The following is a 17,443-nucleotide window of genomic DNA, read 5'->3' as shown; positions in this document are numbered from 1 at the left end:
TAGTACTGTACAAGGCAGAGCGGCCTCTGGTCCTCTGCCTGACCACCCCTCACTCCAGCCGTGACCTGCCTGTGCCCGCGCCTGTGCCCTGGGTAAAGGCTCACTTGGAGCAGGGCTGCTGTCTGCCCAGCAGCCCACAGTTCGCCATGGTTTCAGATAACTGCAGAGGCCGCAGGAGGTCTGGAGAGGGGCCAGGCTGAAAGGTGCAGGCTGTGCAGCCACTGGCCACATTAGGTGACTGTCCTTGGTAGTCATCCAGGGAGGCAGGCGTACCTGCTTGTCCAGCCTGGCCACTTTGAGCTCTGCAGCTCTGCTGAAGTGAGGCCAGACAGCCTGACTTGGCCGGTACAGTGGGTGGTGGTCAGAACAGCTTCTGCCTGGCAATGCGAGGTAACAACCTTGAGGTGACAGCCTTGTGTGCTGCAGAGTCCTGGCCTGCGAGGCGGGCTTGGCCAGCACATCTTTGTGTAGTTATCTGGGCATCTGTCCCAATTATTAGCAAAGGCTCGAAGGCTCTTACAGCAGCAGTGTAGGGGGCACCAAGAATGTATATACATGTATGTGCACACGCTCAGTAGTGCTCGTGTGTACAAGTGTGTGTTCAGGGGGAAGCTCCACCTCAGTCCCCCCTCCTCCCATCCGTCTCTCTCCAAACCCTGCCCCCTTCTCAGAAAACCTGCTGTTTGGCGGCTCCTTCCCCAGAAATGCTCAAGACCACACCTTGGGGTATTTAAACTGCGCTCTAGAGCTCTGCCGGGCAGTTTTTGGTTTCTTTTCCTCCATCTCCTCTCTGGGGGATGGAGAATCACCCAGGAGCAGTTTACCGATAAACCTGGACTTTTAACTTTTAATTCTGTTTGATTTGGATTTTACTGCATTGGTGGAGAGGCTTAATATCGGGGTCATATGAATGTGTGTGTATGAATTGGCCACCATTGGCACACACAGTATGAGGATTACTGGATCCCCATCCCCACTTACGCCAGACTTGGAGACACCTTTCTCCTTTCGCATGTTGACATCTCAGATTGGGGTGTGTTGTCCACGTGGTGGTGTGTGTTGGAACTTAGCTGACAGCACCTTTTCGTTCTTGGTGCACTTAAAATATCAGTGCGTCTAAAACAGAGGTGTCTTAGAATTAATGAAGTCCAGAAACTAGGTAACCTCTGGAGAGATTATATAATTTGCCCAGTTTCTGCAAAGCAGGAGCAGTAGAGCCACCTGCAGGGGCAGCAGAATCGATTGAGGCACGGTGTTATGTGGTTCAAACGGGCGAGCTTGCACACTGGACTCGTGGCTGAGATCCCAGTGGGCTCCGCAGCTGTGTGGTCCTGGGAGAGCAGAACAGCCTCTCTGAGCCTCAGGTTCCTCTTACATGGGACCATGGGCCCCCATTTGTTACCAAGGGGTATTGTCACTGGTCAGCGTTGTTCTTCTGCTGGGTATCATCTCAGTTTACGCAGTCCTTCCCCTAGACAAAAAAGGGAGAACAGGGAGCGGTTACCTCCCCAGTGTGGCAGCAGGATACTTGATGTGACAAGAGCCTCTTAGTAGTTAAAATTGGTGGTGGTTTGCCTCTCCTGTCTCTGTACACACGTGTTCCTGGTGCCTGCAGAGGCCAGAAGAGGGCGTTGGATCCCCCAGGACTGGAGTTACAGGTGATTTTTAGCCACCTTGTGGGTATCTGGAATGGAACCCAGGTTCTCTGGAAGATCACCTAGTCCTCTTAACTGCTGAGCCATCTTTCTAGCCTTTTTGACTAGTTTATAATCCTTGGGTAGACCCTTCCCTTTCCTCCTTTTCTACCTGTGCCTGAGTTTTTGTTTTTACGTTTGCTTTCTTTTAGCAGCTTTCTTGTAGATCTGTCTCCACCCCTCTTTCCACATGGAGTCTCTTTGGAGTGTCCTCGGATATGGAAAGACAGGAGGGTTGCCTTTGGGTCTGTGCTGTGTTTTCTGTACCTTCTGCCCAATTCCCAGTGTCACCAACACTGCTGATTCCTGTTTGGGCAGCCTGCATGTCTCAGTTTTGGGTCCTCCAGTGCTCAGAGTTGTCCACTGCGGTGTTGGGCAGTCACCAAGAGTTTGGGGACTTTTCTGAGCCCTCCTCACTGTGCTAAAATCAGACATGATCGTAACTGGAGGTTTCTTGCCTGACACCAGTTCCCAAATAACCATTCAGAGGCTTAATATTAATTACAAACTGTTAATAATAAGCTCAGGCTTATTATTAACCAACTCTTACAACTTAAATTAACCCATTTCTGTTTTTCTGTATTTTACCACGAGGCTCGTGGCTTGTTACCTCACATCTTACTTCCCCAGCGGCTGCTGGCATCTCCCTGACTCCGCCTTCTTTCTCCCTGTATTTCTGCTTGGATTTCAGGCCTGGCTCTACTCTGCCTGGCTATTGGCCAAACTAGCTTTCTTTATTAACCAATGGTAATAAAGCATATTCAGAGCACACAGAGAGACATCCCACATCATCTGATCTTCAGGCCTCATCCTTATGTGTGTCCCTTGTCCATCTGAGTTTTCCCCCTTTGTGTAGATGACACACATGGTAGGCACTTAGCAGATGGCCCTTCTCTCTTGGTTGTGATGACTTTGTGCTTCTCTAAGTGACAGGGATCACAGAAGGGGTTGGCTGACGGTTCTGTTGCGGTAAATGCTCTGAGATGGACGGAGGAGCTCTGGTCAGGGAGTGGTGGCACAGTCACCTCTGGGCACCAGGTTGCCATCATTTGGTGGGGGCTTCAGAGCTGGCATGATGGAGGTGAAGAGTAGGCTGAGCCCCGAGCCTTTAGGGACTCTGGGGGACAGTATGTGGATAGCTGGACCTGGCTGGGACACTCATTGAGGTAGAAGCAGGGTGTGGAGGCGGTGGACCATGCTTGAGGTCGTGGGAGACAGGTCTTTGGAACATCCAGAATATGGCACGTTGCCAGGGCCTCGGTAGGAGCAGGCTTTCAGAGTAAGTAGTGGCTTGAAACCTTGTTTCCTTTGATCCCCTCCCCCCCCAGTCTCTTTCCTGCCTTCTCCTAAGGTTCCAGTAGCCATTAGCCGAGTTGTCTACCTTCTACACAGTCGGATTCACCGCTCCCTCTTTCATACATACACCCTGGTACTGCAGAGGGTGGGCGAGGTAACAGGAGCTTGGGGCACGGCAGAGGAAGAGCTTGACTGCTCATCTGAGGAGCCAGGTGGGCAGGCTCGGCTCTTTGAAGGCTTCTCGTGTATCCCCTGTGGTTCTTCATCCTTTTGAGCCCCAGGTTATGGCTGTTCTCGGACCTAATGTCCTCTTACCTGCCCCGTACTTGGCAGAGTTTCGGAGGGCACTAGCAGAGGCCCCAGGACAGGAAGGACCTCAGATGAAGCGGGCAGGAGGAGGGCTGGAGCCCTGGGCTGATGAGAGGTACGGACTACAGGAGGGGAGGGGTCTGGCTACAGGGCCTAGGTGGTGCCTGTGGTGAGGGCCATGAAGCCTTTCTCCAGCCGGCCCTCTCATCAGTCTGCTCCTTTGTCTGCTCCAGGCAGGGCCTCCCCAGCAGCTGTGGGTGAACACTGGCACCTCATTGGGCCATCCATGGCCTGAGGGTTTCTGTGGCAGAGGGAGGAGGTTAGGTCCCCTCTTGGCTTCGGGTTTCAGGCTATGTGTCACTCTACCCAGGGACACTCCCCAACAGTGGCCTCTCCGGGAGTTCCACATCACCTCTCTTGAGACTACCCACGCAGAGGGCAGCGAGCTGGCCACTGCTTCCCAGACTTTCACCTGAAATCTGTGCCTCTCCTGTCACAGTGATAAAATGTGGAGCTCCCCAAGCCAGCCCCAAGAGCGCTGGGCCATGTGAATAACTCAGCCCTCACTTCAAATAGCCACGTTTTTTAAAAGCTATAATTTGTAGCCCAAAATAGCTGCCTGTTCCAGGAGGAGCCAGGAGAGCCCTTGTGCGGGCTTCAGTGTAGTCTGTGCGTTTTGCTTTGACGAGAACACGTGAGTTGCCCCGGCCCACAGTTTTTCTCAGGAGATCCTGAGGCACGGTGACTGGTAGGAACAGAATCTTCCTGGGGCGCTTGGAGAATTTTCTTTGAGAACTCAGGGTTAGGTGTAGTGGCGAGCCTTTCATCCCAGCACTTACGAGGTAGAGGCAGGCAGGTTTTTGTGTGTTTCCAGGCCAGCCAAGTGTACATACACAAGATCTTGTCTCAAACACAAACAAGGGAGATAATTTAGATGGGTTATCTGAAGTTAGGGAGTACAGATTTAGGTGCTTGTGGCCCTGACTTGGTAGATAGATGTAGACGGAAAGAGGAAAGAGGGTAAATGGCCATCGATCGAGGGAAGCCTGAACTGCACTTGGAATACAGTTCTCTGTAGCGAGGCCTCTTCACAGGCTTTGGGGGGAAAGCAAGAGTTTTCTATGATGCATGGAGCAGGGTGTCCATGGGTGGTCTTACTTTCTCCAGGTTTGGCTCCGCAAGTCCTCTCTGTGTGTGTGAGGAGATCCATGTGGGCGAGGGAACCCTGGGTTAACAGGAAATGCCTCCCTGGACCCTCTGCTTCTCAGTGGCTGGCATGCCTGGAATTCTTGGGGCTAGCTGCCGCTTTGGTTTCCAGATGTGGAAGTAATTTAAATTCTGTTTTCATAAACCCTGGGAGTTTGTCTCCGAAGTCCACGTGCTCATTTGAAAAAATCAAGGTCATTGACTTAACTAGTAGGGAAGGGGTAGACCAGATATCCTCTTTGAATTCTTCTTATTAAAAACTCGTTTGACTGAGGTGCTTGGGTATGAGACCCTGGACATCCGTGGGAGCAGGGAAGGAAGGCCCTCGGGAGGCTGGCATCACAGCTATGCAGAGTGCCCACGTGTCCCCAGAGTGGTAGAGACCCTTCTTCCTGCCGTGGCCACAACAAAGGGAAGAAATCTGCTCTGGATTTTAAGTAGCCAGAAATAATGGCTAGTGTGGGGAAACTGGAAATATCTTCCTTAATTACCGGCCCCTTCTGGCCACAGAGGTGACCGCCCCAGGATCAGAGGCTGTGCATCCAGGGCCTGTGGCCTGAGGCTGCCTGCCAGCTGGGCATTTGTTCCCAGTCCCTGTTCACAGCTGTTTTATAACCCACGAGCAGGGTTGTGGACAACGTCACCTCTGCTGTTGCACTATCTGACAGCACTGGCAGGGTTCGTTGTTGTTGTTTTTTGTTTGTTTTTCTTGAGACAGGACTGTTCTGGAACTCACTCTGTAGACCAGGCTGGCCTCAAACTCAGATCACTGGCCTCTGCCTCCTGAGTGTTGAGATTAAAGATGTGCACCACTATATCCAGCCTTGGCACCATCAGTTTTTAATATCTATGATTTCCTAGTGTGTGTGTGTGTGTGTGTGTGTGTGTGTGTGTGTGTGTGTGAGAGAGAGAGAGAGAGAGAGAGAGAGAGAGAGAGAGAGAGAGAGAGAGAGAGAGAGAGCCCCTGTGTGCATCTGTTTGTAGGTCATGGAGAGCTGGGTGAAAACACCCACTGATTGAGAATTCCCGTAGGCAATTCCTGAAGCAAAGAGGAAGACTATTGGTTGCTGGGGCCGACATATCAAAGTACTTCAGGCCTAGTGGTTTAGATACTTAAAATAGATTTTCTCAGGCTTCTGGAAGCTACAGGATTGACTCTTCTAAAGCTTATCCTTGTTAGTATGGTCCTCTGCCTCACCCCAAATCCTCATCTCATTTCTTGACCGTCTTCTCTCCTGCTTGTTTTGAGTTGTTTTTTGTTTGTTTTGTTTTGTTTTGTTTGAAGTGAGGTCTCATGTAGCCCAGGCTGGCCTCAGACTTGCCATGTGGTTCTCAGAGATTGCATTGAATTCCCGGCACCCCTGCCTCTGCCTCCAGAGTGCTGGGACTAGAGGTGTGCACCACCACGTCCAGCTGTTTATATAATTTTTAAATGGTGCAAAATTTGTCAGAACTCTTACACTTTTCCATAGTTAGTTGAGCACACTGAGGGCAAGCTGTCTTCCTGTTCCCTGTTTGTTTTGTTGGTGTAGAGACTGCATGGCGCATGCGGAGCCGCACAGGGTGGGAGCAAAGGTCCCACCTCTGAGCTGCATCCTCAGATCTCCTCAAAGTTTGCTTCTAACACACCCTAAAAGAGGAATGCCTGACGTGATGGTGGTACCGATACCACTGTCTCCCCTGGGAAGCTGTTGAAGGTAGGCCTGGCCACATTTTCAGCCAGTCGGCTCTTTCTTAGCCTTCAGTGTCTTGCCCTAGGCTCAGCTCCACAAGGGCTTACCATATATTCCTCCCTATCTCTTCGGCTCACCCAACATGTTGTTAGAAACGCTTTCATTAACCTCTTTCATCTTGGAAATGGAAACCTTTCCAGACCTCCTAACTGGAGACAGATCCCATCTGGGTTTGATGTCGCTCCTGTGTGACTTGATGTAACACTGGGTGAGGTTGGCTCTAGGACCTCCCCCTTTAATCTGCTTCCCTGGCTTTCTCCCTTTCATTCTAGGCAGGGCTTCACTCTAGCCCGGACTGGCTGGAACTGTCTCTGTAGTCCAGGTTGGTCTCAGTCTCACCGTGCTCCCTTTCCTTAGTCTCCTGAGTGCGGGGTCACAGGTATGAGCCGTGGCCACTTCTTTTTGTGGCCCACCAGGCCAGTTGTGTCATAGAAGGTAGTATGTTTGTTTTTGGTCCATTTTTCCTCAGTGGCATGTAATTTGTGGTATGTTCCTCCCCATTTAGTAAATTAGATGCTAGGGCTTATTAGATGCTAGCCATTTTATTAACTGTTTTGCTGAGACCCTCTTGCTCTGGACCAGTGCCTGTCTCTTCCCCTTGATGATGCTATTTGACGGCTGTGTTAAAGGAACACTAGCCTGCTCCTGCACAGAGACCTGAGGGGGTTTCTGTGCTTTCCTGTGGCCTGCAGTGAGGAGTGGGCGGGGGGAGGGGGCTCTGGTACTGTGCAAGTGTCCCGTTTCCCTTCAGTCTCTGCTCTGTTCCGCTGCAGTTGTTGGGAAGTGCGCTGTGTGAGCCCAGCTTGATGTTCTCTCCCCTCTAGCCGCCCATTGCTCGTTCCATCCACGCCGAGGGAGGTAAACTAAAATCGCCAGCTCTAGGTTCTGTGGAGTTTTGCTGTATGTATTTTGAAACCACTAAGAGATTCATAAATATGTGGGGGGTTACATCTTGGTAAATGGATCCTACACCATGTTTAAGTGCCTCCTACCTCTTGAAGTGCTTCTGAGATTAGCATGGCCCTGTCCGCTTCCTTGTTTGGTATGGTGGGGGGGGCCATGGCTCAGCCATGGGGCTTCTGCTTTACCTACATAAGGCCTCCTGGGTTCTACTGCCTTTAAGCTCCACTTGGTCAGTAGCCTTCCCCCCCCCCCCCCCCCATCAAAGACACAGGACTGTTGGCAGTCAGAGGTTTGGCATTGATTGGTTTCCAGCTCAGGCACTGGCTCAGCCAAAGCTGCACCGCCTGGGTGTCCCTCAGACCCTCCTTGGTGCTGCCCCTTACTCCAGCCCTTATGTAATGACTTGGCCCTTTAGATCCCTTAGCACTGCTCCTGCCTCTGTTCCTTTGGGGAATTTGCCCATCTCTGGGCTCTGCTTTGGGCTGTTGCTGTCTCTCAGTTTTCCCGGGAGCTGCACCCTGTCTCCCTCCTCTAATCCTCTGCGGCTTCCTGTCAGCAGGTGAGAGGTGAGTGGTGTGAAACTGGGGAGGAAGACAGTTGACGTGGGAGAAAGAGTATGTGGACTTCCACATTTGTGGCTGTGGCTTGGGCAGTGGCTGGCTAGTTCTGAGTGTCCGTACTCTATTTAAATAGCACTGGAGGCTCAAGAAACCCCCGGAATGACATTCTCTTCTGCCGCTGCCCAGCACCAGGCGGAAGTCTCCCAGAGAGCCTGCCCGAGCACCCTATTCTCCCCTACCATACATGTGACCAATGAGGAGATGCCCATTGTTGCCAACTTCCCCCTCCTGGGATTGCAGGTCCCAGTGAGGTTGACAGCAACATTGGAGTTGCTGCGCTGAGATCAACTCCTGGGTGCTCCTGCTGAGGGGTGTCTTGAGCTAAGGTGAGACCCTCTCTTGGGGTTCAGGAGCAGACATACATGGAACCCAGGGCCCAAACCCTACCTTGACTGCCATTCCATCTGGGTAGGAACCACGGTATAGTATGTTCTGTCGTCTGACCTACATCTGACCTGAGCGGGGAGCTCAGGGTTACAGAGCTTTGATCTCTCAGGATAAGGCCACTCTCAGAGCAACGGAGATGGCTTTGTGACCAACTCCCCTGTGAGTTCCCTTGGCCTTGGAGGCGGGTCAAGGTTCTGTTCTTCTGTGTGGATGCCAACCCCAACTCCTCAGCCCCACCTTAGGGCTTTGATTGGCACTGGGTAGCCCTTTGAAGAACCAAGATTCTCATCACCACTGGTGACATCTGGTGGCTGTGTTTAGCGGGGCCTGACTTCCAGCAGGGTTGACAGCCACAGTGGAAGTTACAGTCAGGGTTGCTTCCCAGCCACCATGGTCACCATTTTTCTGTGCGGAGAGCAGCCAAGCCGTAGTGGGCTGTGAGGGTATCTCTGGGCAGTCTCATTTCACCTTCTTTGAATTCGGGGTGTTGGTACCACAAGCTCCCCTCAGAGGAGATTCCTGCAGCCCAAAGGAAAAACCTGTTATGACCCTGGCCTGTCCCATGTCTCCAGGCTATTAGCTGGCTAGGTACACAGATTCCATTACTGGCCTGGCCCGGCACTTCTCCCCAGTGTGAGGCTTGGCCTGTGCCTACCCACAGCCTCTTCTCTGCAGTGGGAGGTCCACGTGTACCCATGGGTGCCTGGTTTCAAGGGAAGCTGAAATGTGCCCGCCCAGGCTAATTTTACCCAGCTCTGTCCCCACAGAGCTTCGCTTTGGCTCCAAGTCACCGCCCGCGGAGTGGAGCCTGTTGCCAGGGCTGGGGGTGGATGAGCCCGCGCCTCAGGGCCTCCTGGACACCCTTCCCTAGGCAGCATCTCATCTTAACACTTATTACAGGGTGTGACTACTGTGCCAACAGACCTGCCAAGGCAGTGGGTTGGAGAGGGCCCCTGTGCAAGGGGAAGTAAGCTAGCCTCCCAGAGCTGTCCTCCCTCCCAGAGCTGTCCTCCTTGGGCTGTATAGAATTCAGGATGCTCAGATGTACCCCTTTGTATCATCCTTTAACATCCTAGTGACAGTAATAGCTCACATTCATCAACCCCTTCCCATACATTCTAAGACTGATGGCTTAGAAGAGTTACCCACCCAATTCATATTGTGGTTAGCTCAGCTGCGTAGAGAGGGGGGTCCAGCGGTATAGCACTGGGCAGCTCAGTAACCTAAAGGCCACAGTGCTCATACTTGGTGAAGCGTGACTCGAACCCACTCTAGATCATGCCCTCAACACCCACCATCTCTGTGTCATGCTTTCAGCGTCCTTCAGCAGTGAGGTGCTGTCCCGGATTAGATTTTCCGTGGCCGTCCTGTCACACAGGTACTCACCACGGGTGCTTGAGACGAGGCTCGGGAAACTCCTCATCCGGTAGTCACCCCACCAGGCAGTGAGCACACCAGAGTCATCGGCACGAGGCCTTAGATGCCCTTCTGTTGATGGCGTAGGCCTCTGACGCCGTGTGGCTTGATTCAAGAAGTGCTGAGTCCTCACCTGCCATGGGCCCCTGCACTGCCGACTGCTGGGGTTCAGATGCTGACCTCCCTGTGGTCACGGCTTCAGTCTCTGCTCTTTTGGGGGAACGGAAATAGGTAGTCACTCTGTACAGTCAGTGTTCTCTGTACATCGCCTGCCAGTAAACTTAGGGTGTGTGACCTTGAGACTGTTCACTCCGCCCCTTTATCCCCCACATCCTCCATGAGGTGGCTGAGAGTGAAGACCAAATGAAACTGTTTAGTTTGGGTCCTGATATACCTCCTGGCTGCATGGCAGGGACAGTGGGCCTTTGTAAGCCTCTCTGAGGGCCCCCCACGTGTACTGATACTTGGTCTTTTCAACAGCCCTTGAATTCAGCCCTTTCCAGCTTCCTACAGAGGAAGGGGTGGCTGTGGGGCCTACTGATGGATGAACACAGCTCTTGAGACTGGAGAGGGCTCCACAGGAAGGCTGTGTGCCTGCTGGCAACCCTTTCCAGCTGGGGCCAGTTCTGTCCCGCCCCAGATGAGGACAAAGTGGAAAAGTGGAGGTGGAGATACTTGGGGTGGTGGTGGGGGCCGGGGGGAGGGAGGGAGTGCAGCCGGCTGGGTCCTGTTTCCCTGGGCTTGGGTATAGTACTGTCTCCAGCATTCCCTGCCCTTGGATTAGCCACTGGGCCCAAACAAGTATATATCTCAGGATCTTGCTAGCTGACCAGCCAAGGACCCATGGCGGGTGGGACAATCTAGGCTCTGAATACAGAGCCTCCCACAGCTGCTGACTGCCATACAGCCTCTCGGGCAGAAATGACAGTCCCTGTTCCTAGGGGAAATCCCGGGAACACAGAGATGGTCTACTAGGACTGATTTGCCAGGCTTCAGAGCTGTGCTCTCCACTGGTCCTGCCGCACGGGTTCCCCAGGGCTTGCTTACCCAGTGGCATACTGCATCTACTTTCTCTTCCATCCGCCTCTGACCCCGAGGCTGGGAAAGAAGGGTTCCCTGAGATTGTTTGGACACAAACAAGCCATGGTGTTATGGACACGAGCTCTGTGCTTAAAGTCACCTCTTTGTCCTCAGGGACAGAGCCCTGGGAAACGATAGGGCCACAGACAGAGCCACATTGCCTGCTGAGGATCCTGCCCTCCTGAAGCTTCTTAAAGACCAGACAACCTTTCCGTACAGACTCTGAGGAGGCTGCATAAGCCCCAGGCTTGGGGACCTATACTGGCTGCTGGGGCAGTATGATGACTGGATGCTCTTGTGTAGTATTTGTCTGTCTGTCAGTCTGTCTGTCTCTCTCTCCCCCTACATATTGGTGATCAGGACAAGAAAGGAGAGTTCTGGAAACTAGAGTCTCAGAACCATAAACTCTGGAAACTCAGCCTCCTGGGTTGCCCATGTCCTGCCCTGCCAGCCCTCTGGGCAGGTCCTGGGCACCATGAGGGATGCAGGGTGAGGATGTCTACTTTCTGCGTCTCCAGCCAGCGTGGTGATCAGGTGGGATGATGACAGCATTGTCTTCTGTCTCACTACAGAGAGTACTTTGGGGAGAGACTCTGGCCACCTGGGGGCTGCTGAAACCAGCCTTGATTAGTTCAGGACCGAGGCCCACATCTTGCGTCAGCCTGAGTAGAATTTCCATAGCATCCCCCAGGCAATTCGTCCTCAGCTCCTACATAGTCCCCAAAGCTCTCCAATACACAGCAAGGCCGCCTCTGCCCGAGTCGTACGGAACAGGTTTCTCTTTGAGGGTGGTCTTGCCAGGGAGAGCGTCCCTTCCCTATGTAACTTAATAATGCTAAAGGAGTATCACTGACTCAGGTGGGTTCCTGTGTCTTGTTCTCCCTGCCTGAGAGGAAGGGGCACAGGTTGGGGGTCAGAGGCCTCTTCTCTGCCTCCCAGAACTGCTTCCCTTCCTTCAGGTGTTCTGGGTGGGAGCTTCCGGCCCAGCGCTTTCTCACCCTTCCCAGGGGCCTGGTCTGCCTGGTGAGGAGGGTCTGCTTGGGGACAGACCTGGACCAGCCCCATCCTGTTTGGTCTCTTTTCTCACTGCTTTCTATTACTTTAATTTGGGGGGGGGGGAAGCTGCAAGAATTGGTTTTGAAGCTGTAATTAAAATTTCCACTTGCCTTAGGCAAACAATTGTGGATTGAATGAAAAGAGGGTGTTAATAAAGGAGGACGTTAATTTTAGAGGAAAATGTTGTTGAGTGGGTGTGTGGGCATACACCTGTGGACACAGAGCTAGGCGGCTGATGGAGCTCCAGACTTGGCACGCCTGAGCCTTGGCTTCAGATCTGAGCAGGGCCCTTTGTAAGCTGGCTGCTTCAGCAGCCACCTGCCTCCTTGAACCTCGTCTTTCTCGGGCATTAGATGAGACAGGAACGGGCATGCGTGTCCTGTATACCTCATGCCACCCTCGCGGGGCTGCTGTGGGACAGAGTGCTTGGTGAGAGGTGATGGGCAGTCAGATGTGTGCTCCCCTCAAAAGTCTGCCCAGAAGGAGGGTGGTCTGGTCTTGGGGCATGAGGGATGTTTGGGGCATTTCTTCTGTCGTGTGACGGAGATAGCCCCATTGAGGCCACTTTTCCCACCCTGTCAGGAGCTAGTGTGGCTTGCCTGAGTGTTGGTCACAATGCTGCCTTGGGGTGGGATGCTGGGTGAGCTCCGGTGTGCCTTGGGCTCAGTGAGACAGGACACCTAGGTTCCCAGGTGAAGCCTGTCATCTAGAAAGGGTGTGGAAGGGGTAGGCCTGGGACTGAGGTGAAGGTCAGGTGCAACCTGTGGCTGGACAAATGGCATTCCTGGCAATTGTCACATGCTCACCTCGACTGCCTATCTGTCAGGTGGACTTTACAGGTCCTCGTAGCGCGCAATGGCATAGAGTACTCGTGCTGCTCCCTTGGGGGATGGGCCACCCCCTCCTACCCCCATGAGTGTCTTTGTGCTAAGCAACCTCTCCCGTGGGGGCGGCAGTGTGCGCGTGGAACCGCCGGAATGTCACGTTAGGAGGGGCCCCAGGCATCTTGGTAGCATCTAGTTCCTAGAGAGTGACTCACCCTCCTGTCACACCCAGATCTGAAAGCCAGTGGAGTGTGAAGGCAGCAGTGATAAAGGAAACTGTGTGGCAGCCAGAAGCAGCCCGGGCCCTCTGCCCACTCTACCAGACAGAGATCTCTGGCAGGCTACTCTTTGAACTCCCGTGTCTCCATCAGTAAAACAGGACTAGACAGCCGCCCTGGAGAGCTGTCCCAAGCAAAAGTAGGACAGCACGAACTCTGCCCGGGCTCTGGCGTACTACGGTTGTTCCATAGCATTGGTCTCCACTGTTTGGGGTGGGCTTGTGCGTGCTGAGAGAGGGCTTTGATGAGTTAGGAGCCATGTGCGATGGATCAGAATGCGTGGGTGGGAAAGACCTGCAAACATCCCTTGATCTTTACCAACGGGATTGCCCGGCACTAATTTCATCTGTGTTCGGCTGAGTTTTGGCACAGGGAGGAACCAAGTTTGTTAATCACCTTCTCTTCGTAGCCCCCAGGTTTTCTCGAGATAGGCTCAGCCTGTCTCCAAGTGGCTTCCTCTAGTGTCTTGTAACCTTTTCTTGTGGGCATTTTTCAAGACTTTCAAGGCTCTGCCTCTGGCCCCCTGGTAGCCCTGGTATACAAGGGAAACGTTTTTAGTAGAGTTCTCCGTCAGCCCTAGACATAGAGCGTACGGTAGGACAGGCAGCAGCAGAGCCCCAGGGAGTGCCCACCTACTCAGAAGCCAGGAGATGGTTTCCTGAGGCCGCCCCTCAAGTTTAGGTAAGGAAGCTCAGCCTAAACTCTTCTCTAAGGTGATGTCAGCAAGGGGTGCAGACAAATCTTGTAGCATATCAGCAGCCTGTAAAGTGTATTCTAGGCATTGGCCCGACCATCTCAGGCCCAGAAGTGGGAGCTCGTGGCTGGTGTGTGACAGACTGCTCCTGTCTACTCACTCTAAATAGGGGGCCCGTGACGGATGCTAGCAAAGTCCATCTAGTGAACCAACGAGTTTTATTGGGGCTACTTACCCCAAAAAATCCACCCCACAAAATCTGGGAACCTGGAGCATACTGCACAGCCTACAAGGCAGCTCAGTAGGTGGACAGTGTCCTTTCCAGGGGCCTTGGTTGGCCTAAGCCTCTTCCAGGCAGCTCCATGGTCTCTGTTTCTTTCAGGCTGCTTGACTGGTCTCTACTTGTTGGAGCTTGGCTTGTCTGCCCACTGTCTTGGGAGTGAGGGGCCTAGAGAATCTGGTCAGTTTCAGGGAGTTCCTGAAACTGTTTTGAGTTGTTTACTTTCTGACTTAAAGAGGTTACTTGGGAGATGGAGAGTATATCTGCTATACAACTGCCGGCAACATGGCTTCTGGCAAAAAAATAAGTAACAGAAATTGTTACCATTTTCTTTCTTGTGAAACGTGATATCACCATAAAGTCCTGTCCCGCCTAGGACTTAGTATGTAGGTTATGCTAACTTCAGACTTATAGCAATCCTTCTTCCTTTTCTTCCAAGTGCTGGGAGTGCCCACTATGTGCCACAGGCAAACAGGGAATAGTGGACGCAGAGGTCCTGTAAGGGTCCATTGCCATTCGTTTGCTTGCTTTTTGAGACAGGACCTCACTGTAAATGTTGCAGCTTTGAGGGGGAAAGGTATCCTGGCAGTTGGAAACCAAGGACTACCACAAAGTCACACTGCACAGCAAACCTCACACAAGAGATTTATTGGGAAGACACAAGAGGGTGTCTCTGGTCTCTGCTCAGGGGAAAAGCAGCAAGAACTAAGTGGGAGGCAGGCTTATATAGTTTTTTTGGAGGAACAGTTTTCCAGGGTGGAGATTTCAGGGTGGGGATTGATGGGATTTCAAGTCCCGAGCTTGCGGGGAGCTCAAGGGTTGGTGGGATTTCAAGCTCAGGGATTGGTGGGTCTCCAAACCCAGAAGTGAGTTCAGACTTTTTATCCTACACTCACTGCGTAGCTTTGGCTGGCCTTGAACTCACTATGTAGACCAGGCTGACCTCAAACTCACAGAGAACAGATCTTTCTTCTTCCTTCCGAGTGCTGGGCTTGAAGGCCTGCATGAAATCCCATGGCCATCTTGGTTTACAGAAGAGGTGCTGAGGTTCTCCGGCTGTGCAGGGTCTTGGAGGAGCACCTAGATTTCTCTGCACTGTCTTGCCTCAGGCTCCTCCTGGGAGGTCAGGGTTGTCCCTGACAGCTGACTAGGGTGGGTCTACCCACAGTACGGATCCTGTGCAGGCTGTGATGGGGGCTCTGCCTGGGAGACAAGCCCCTTACTGTACTCTCAGGAGTCAGCTGCCAGGAGAAGCCCTCACGGCTAACCAGACATCCTTATATCTAGCCGCTCCAGTTCTTGGCCCTCCTGCCTCCCGGTCCCTACAGATGTCCTTATGGACCAGAGTATTGAGTCCCAGGGAGCCAACCTCTCTCATTCTGTCCTTCTGTGTTTGCCAGGCCAGCGACATCTCCAGCTCTACGTTTGCTGATGGCGAGCTCCTCCCCAGGGAACCCGGCTTCTTCCAGGAAGACGAGGAGGAAGCAATGACACTGGCCCTGCCTGAGGGACCCCAGGAGTTAGAAATGGACACCCCCATGGAGAGCAGCCAGGGCCTGGAGGGTTCTGGCAGGAGCCCTGGCGATGAGAAGGAGCCTGAGCTGGGAGGTCTGTTCCTGCCAGAGGACAAGTGAGTGAGCAGAACGGCATGGGGCCCCAGGGCCAGAAGTGCGGTTCTTGGAAGGCTCTCCAGCAAGTACATGGCACACCTTGTCAGGATGGCACTGAAGTTGTTACTGCCCCAGGTTTCTGGATAGTAGGGATGATTCTAGAATTGCAGGCCACTGTGCAAACGTTAGCTTTCTTTGGTGGGGCCAGGGAGTTGGAGACAAGGTCTCAGCATGTATCCCTGATGGCCTTAGAACTTGCCGTGTAGACCAAGCTGGCCTTGAACACACAGAGATCTGCCTGCCTCTGTCTTCTGGAATTAAAGGCGAGCATCACCACGTGTGGCTCTCAGAACTCTACTTCTAATGGTTTCTCAGTGAATGTGGGGTATATGAACTCGTTTAGTTTCAAAAAGCAGGTTAGGGCCAAGGGGTAGCTTAGTGGTAGAGAAGAGCACCTAACTTATCATGTGATTCCAGCACTGCTTTAAAAAGATGTCGTAGGATATGCCTGGGAAAATGATCTTAGAAACTGAGCAGTGGTGATTTCTGGGAGGTGGGTGGTTTATCATTTCCGTTGCTGTCCATAGTCTGTATTTCAACATTGATGATATGCACTCATCGGAAGTGTTTTAAAACAGTAGTAAGGTCTGAGTGGACTGGTCTATATCTGTAACTCTCTGGTAGAGCAATGTCTTGCATTGCCAAAGCCTTCAGTTCAAGCCCCATCTCTGGGAAGAGGAAGGAGATGGTGGACACTTGCCTAGCTTCTCGGCAGAGAGCAGTACCTATGTTCAGTTTGGTGTCAGCAGAAAGGAATCTCTTTGAGGGGGTGGGAGGGAGGAAGGGGAGAAGGGGAGCAAGCAAGGAGTTCTCGTAGTGGCTTTGAGCCACATGAAATTGCCAATTTTTGATTTGGTGTGGTTTGGTTTTTCAAGACAAGATTTCTCTGTGTAGTCCTGGCTGTCCTGTAACTCACTCTGAGACCAGGTTGGTCTCAAACTCAAGAGGTCCGCCCTCCTGCCTGTGCCTCCTGACTGTTGGGATTAAAGGTGTGCACCACCACTGCTGCACAAATTGCCAACTTTTAATCATCTCAAACCTCATTAAAAAATTAACTTCCATAATTGAACCACCTAAATTGTGTGTGTTTAAGAGTATTTTTTATTAGACTGGGCAGTGGTGGCACATGCCTTTAATCCCAGTACTCGGGAGGCAGAGGTAGGTGGATCTCTGTGAGTTCAAGGTCAGACTGGTCTACAAGAGTTTCAGGACAAGTTCCAGGACAGGCTCCAAAGCTACAGAGAAATCCTACCTTGAAAAAAAAAATTTATTTGATTTTTTCTCAGTGTGTGTGTTGGATAAATAGAGGCCCAAAGAGGGTGTCTGTGAGTCTATAGGGGGGCATTTTCGAATGCTGGGCCTGAAATTAGCTCCTCTTAAGAGCAATATGTTCTCTTACCTGTTGCCATCTCCCCAGCCCTGCTGAAGTTTTACCAACATTTATTGGGGAAAGAGAGCATTGTGAGCCATTCAGCCTGAGATACAGAGGACCCCGAGGGGAGACAAAGTGTGAATAAATAAAATGCAGGTTGGAACTAAGGACTTAATCCTTAATACCCTGTCTTTAGTGCTGTGATCCTTAAACAGAAGCCGGGGTTCCCTGGAGCCAAGCTTTGGGAACGAACACTGATCCTGAGCTGGGGAAGTCATGATCTGTGGATGAGGAAGTGTTTACTGTGACTGGGAAGAGGACTCAGGCAGGTTCTGGGCTGAGCCTCTCTTTGCTCTCAGCTCATAGATAGCCCCAGCCAACCAAGCTTCCCTAAATCATATGGGTTACCCATGAGAGGTCCCAGAGCAGTGGTTCCCAATCTGTGGTTGCTTCCCCTGGGTTGTCAAATGACCCTTTGACAGGGGTCACATATCAGATGCCCTACATATCAGGTATTTACATTATAATTCATAACAGTAGCAAAATTACAGTTATGAAGTTGTAATGAAAATAATTTTATGGTTGGGGTCACCACAACATGAGGAACTGTATTAAAGGGCCACAG

At 52.2% G+C, this 17,443-nt stretch overlaps 1 protein-coding gene across 3 annotated transcripts in view; it reads left to right on the top strand.

The window, feature by feature from the left end:
- Rab11fip4 (RAB11 family interacting protein 4) overlaps positions 1 to 17,443 on the top strand; it is a 62,792-nt gene that overhangs the window by 29,993 nt on the left and 15,356 nt on the right. For all 3 annotated transcript variants that reach the window (XM_050128676.1, XM_050128675.1, XM_050128674.1), the window contains exon 2: positions 15,177 to 15,406. In XM_050128676.1, coding sequence (XP_049984633.1) covers positions 15,264 to 15,406 — 143 coding nt within the window. In that variant the 5' untranslated portion in view covers positions 15,177 to 15,263. The remainder of the gene's footprint in view (positions 1 to 15,176; positions 15,407 to 17,443) is intronic.

Source organism: Alexandromys fortis, unplaced genomic scaffold (genome assembly GCF_014885135.2).
Source record: "Alexandromys fortis isolate MF-2015 unplaced genomic scaffold, M_Fortis_MF-2015_v1.1 scaffold_80, whole genome shotgun sequence".
In the NCBI taxonomy this organism is placed as follows: domain Eukaryota; kingdom Metazoa; phylum Chordata; class Mammalia; order Rodentia; family Cricetidae; genus Alexandromys; species Alexandromys fortis.
The sequence above is the reverse complement of the archived record's forward strand: the minus strand, read 5'-3'. Positions and strand labels throughout refer to the sequence as shown.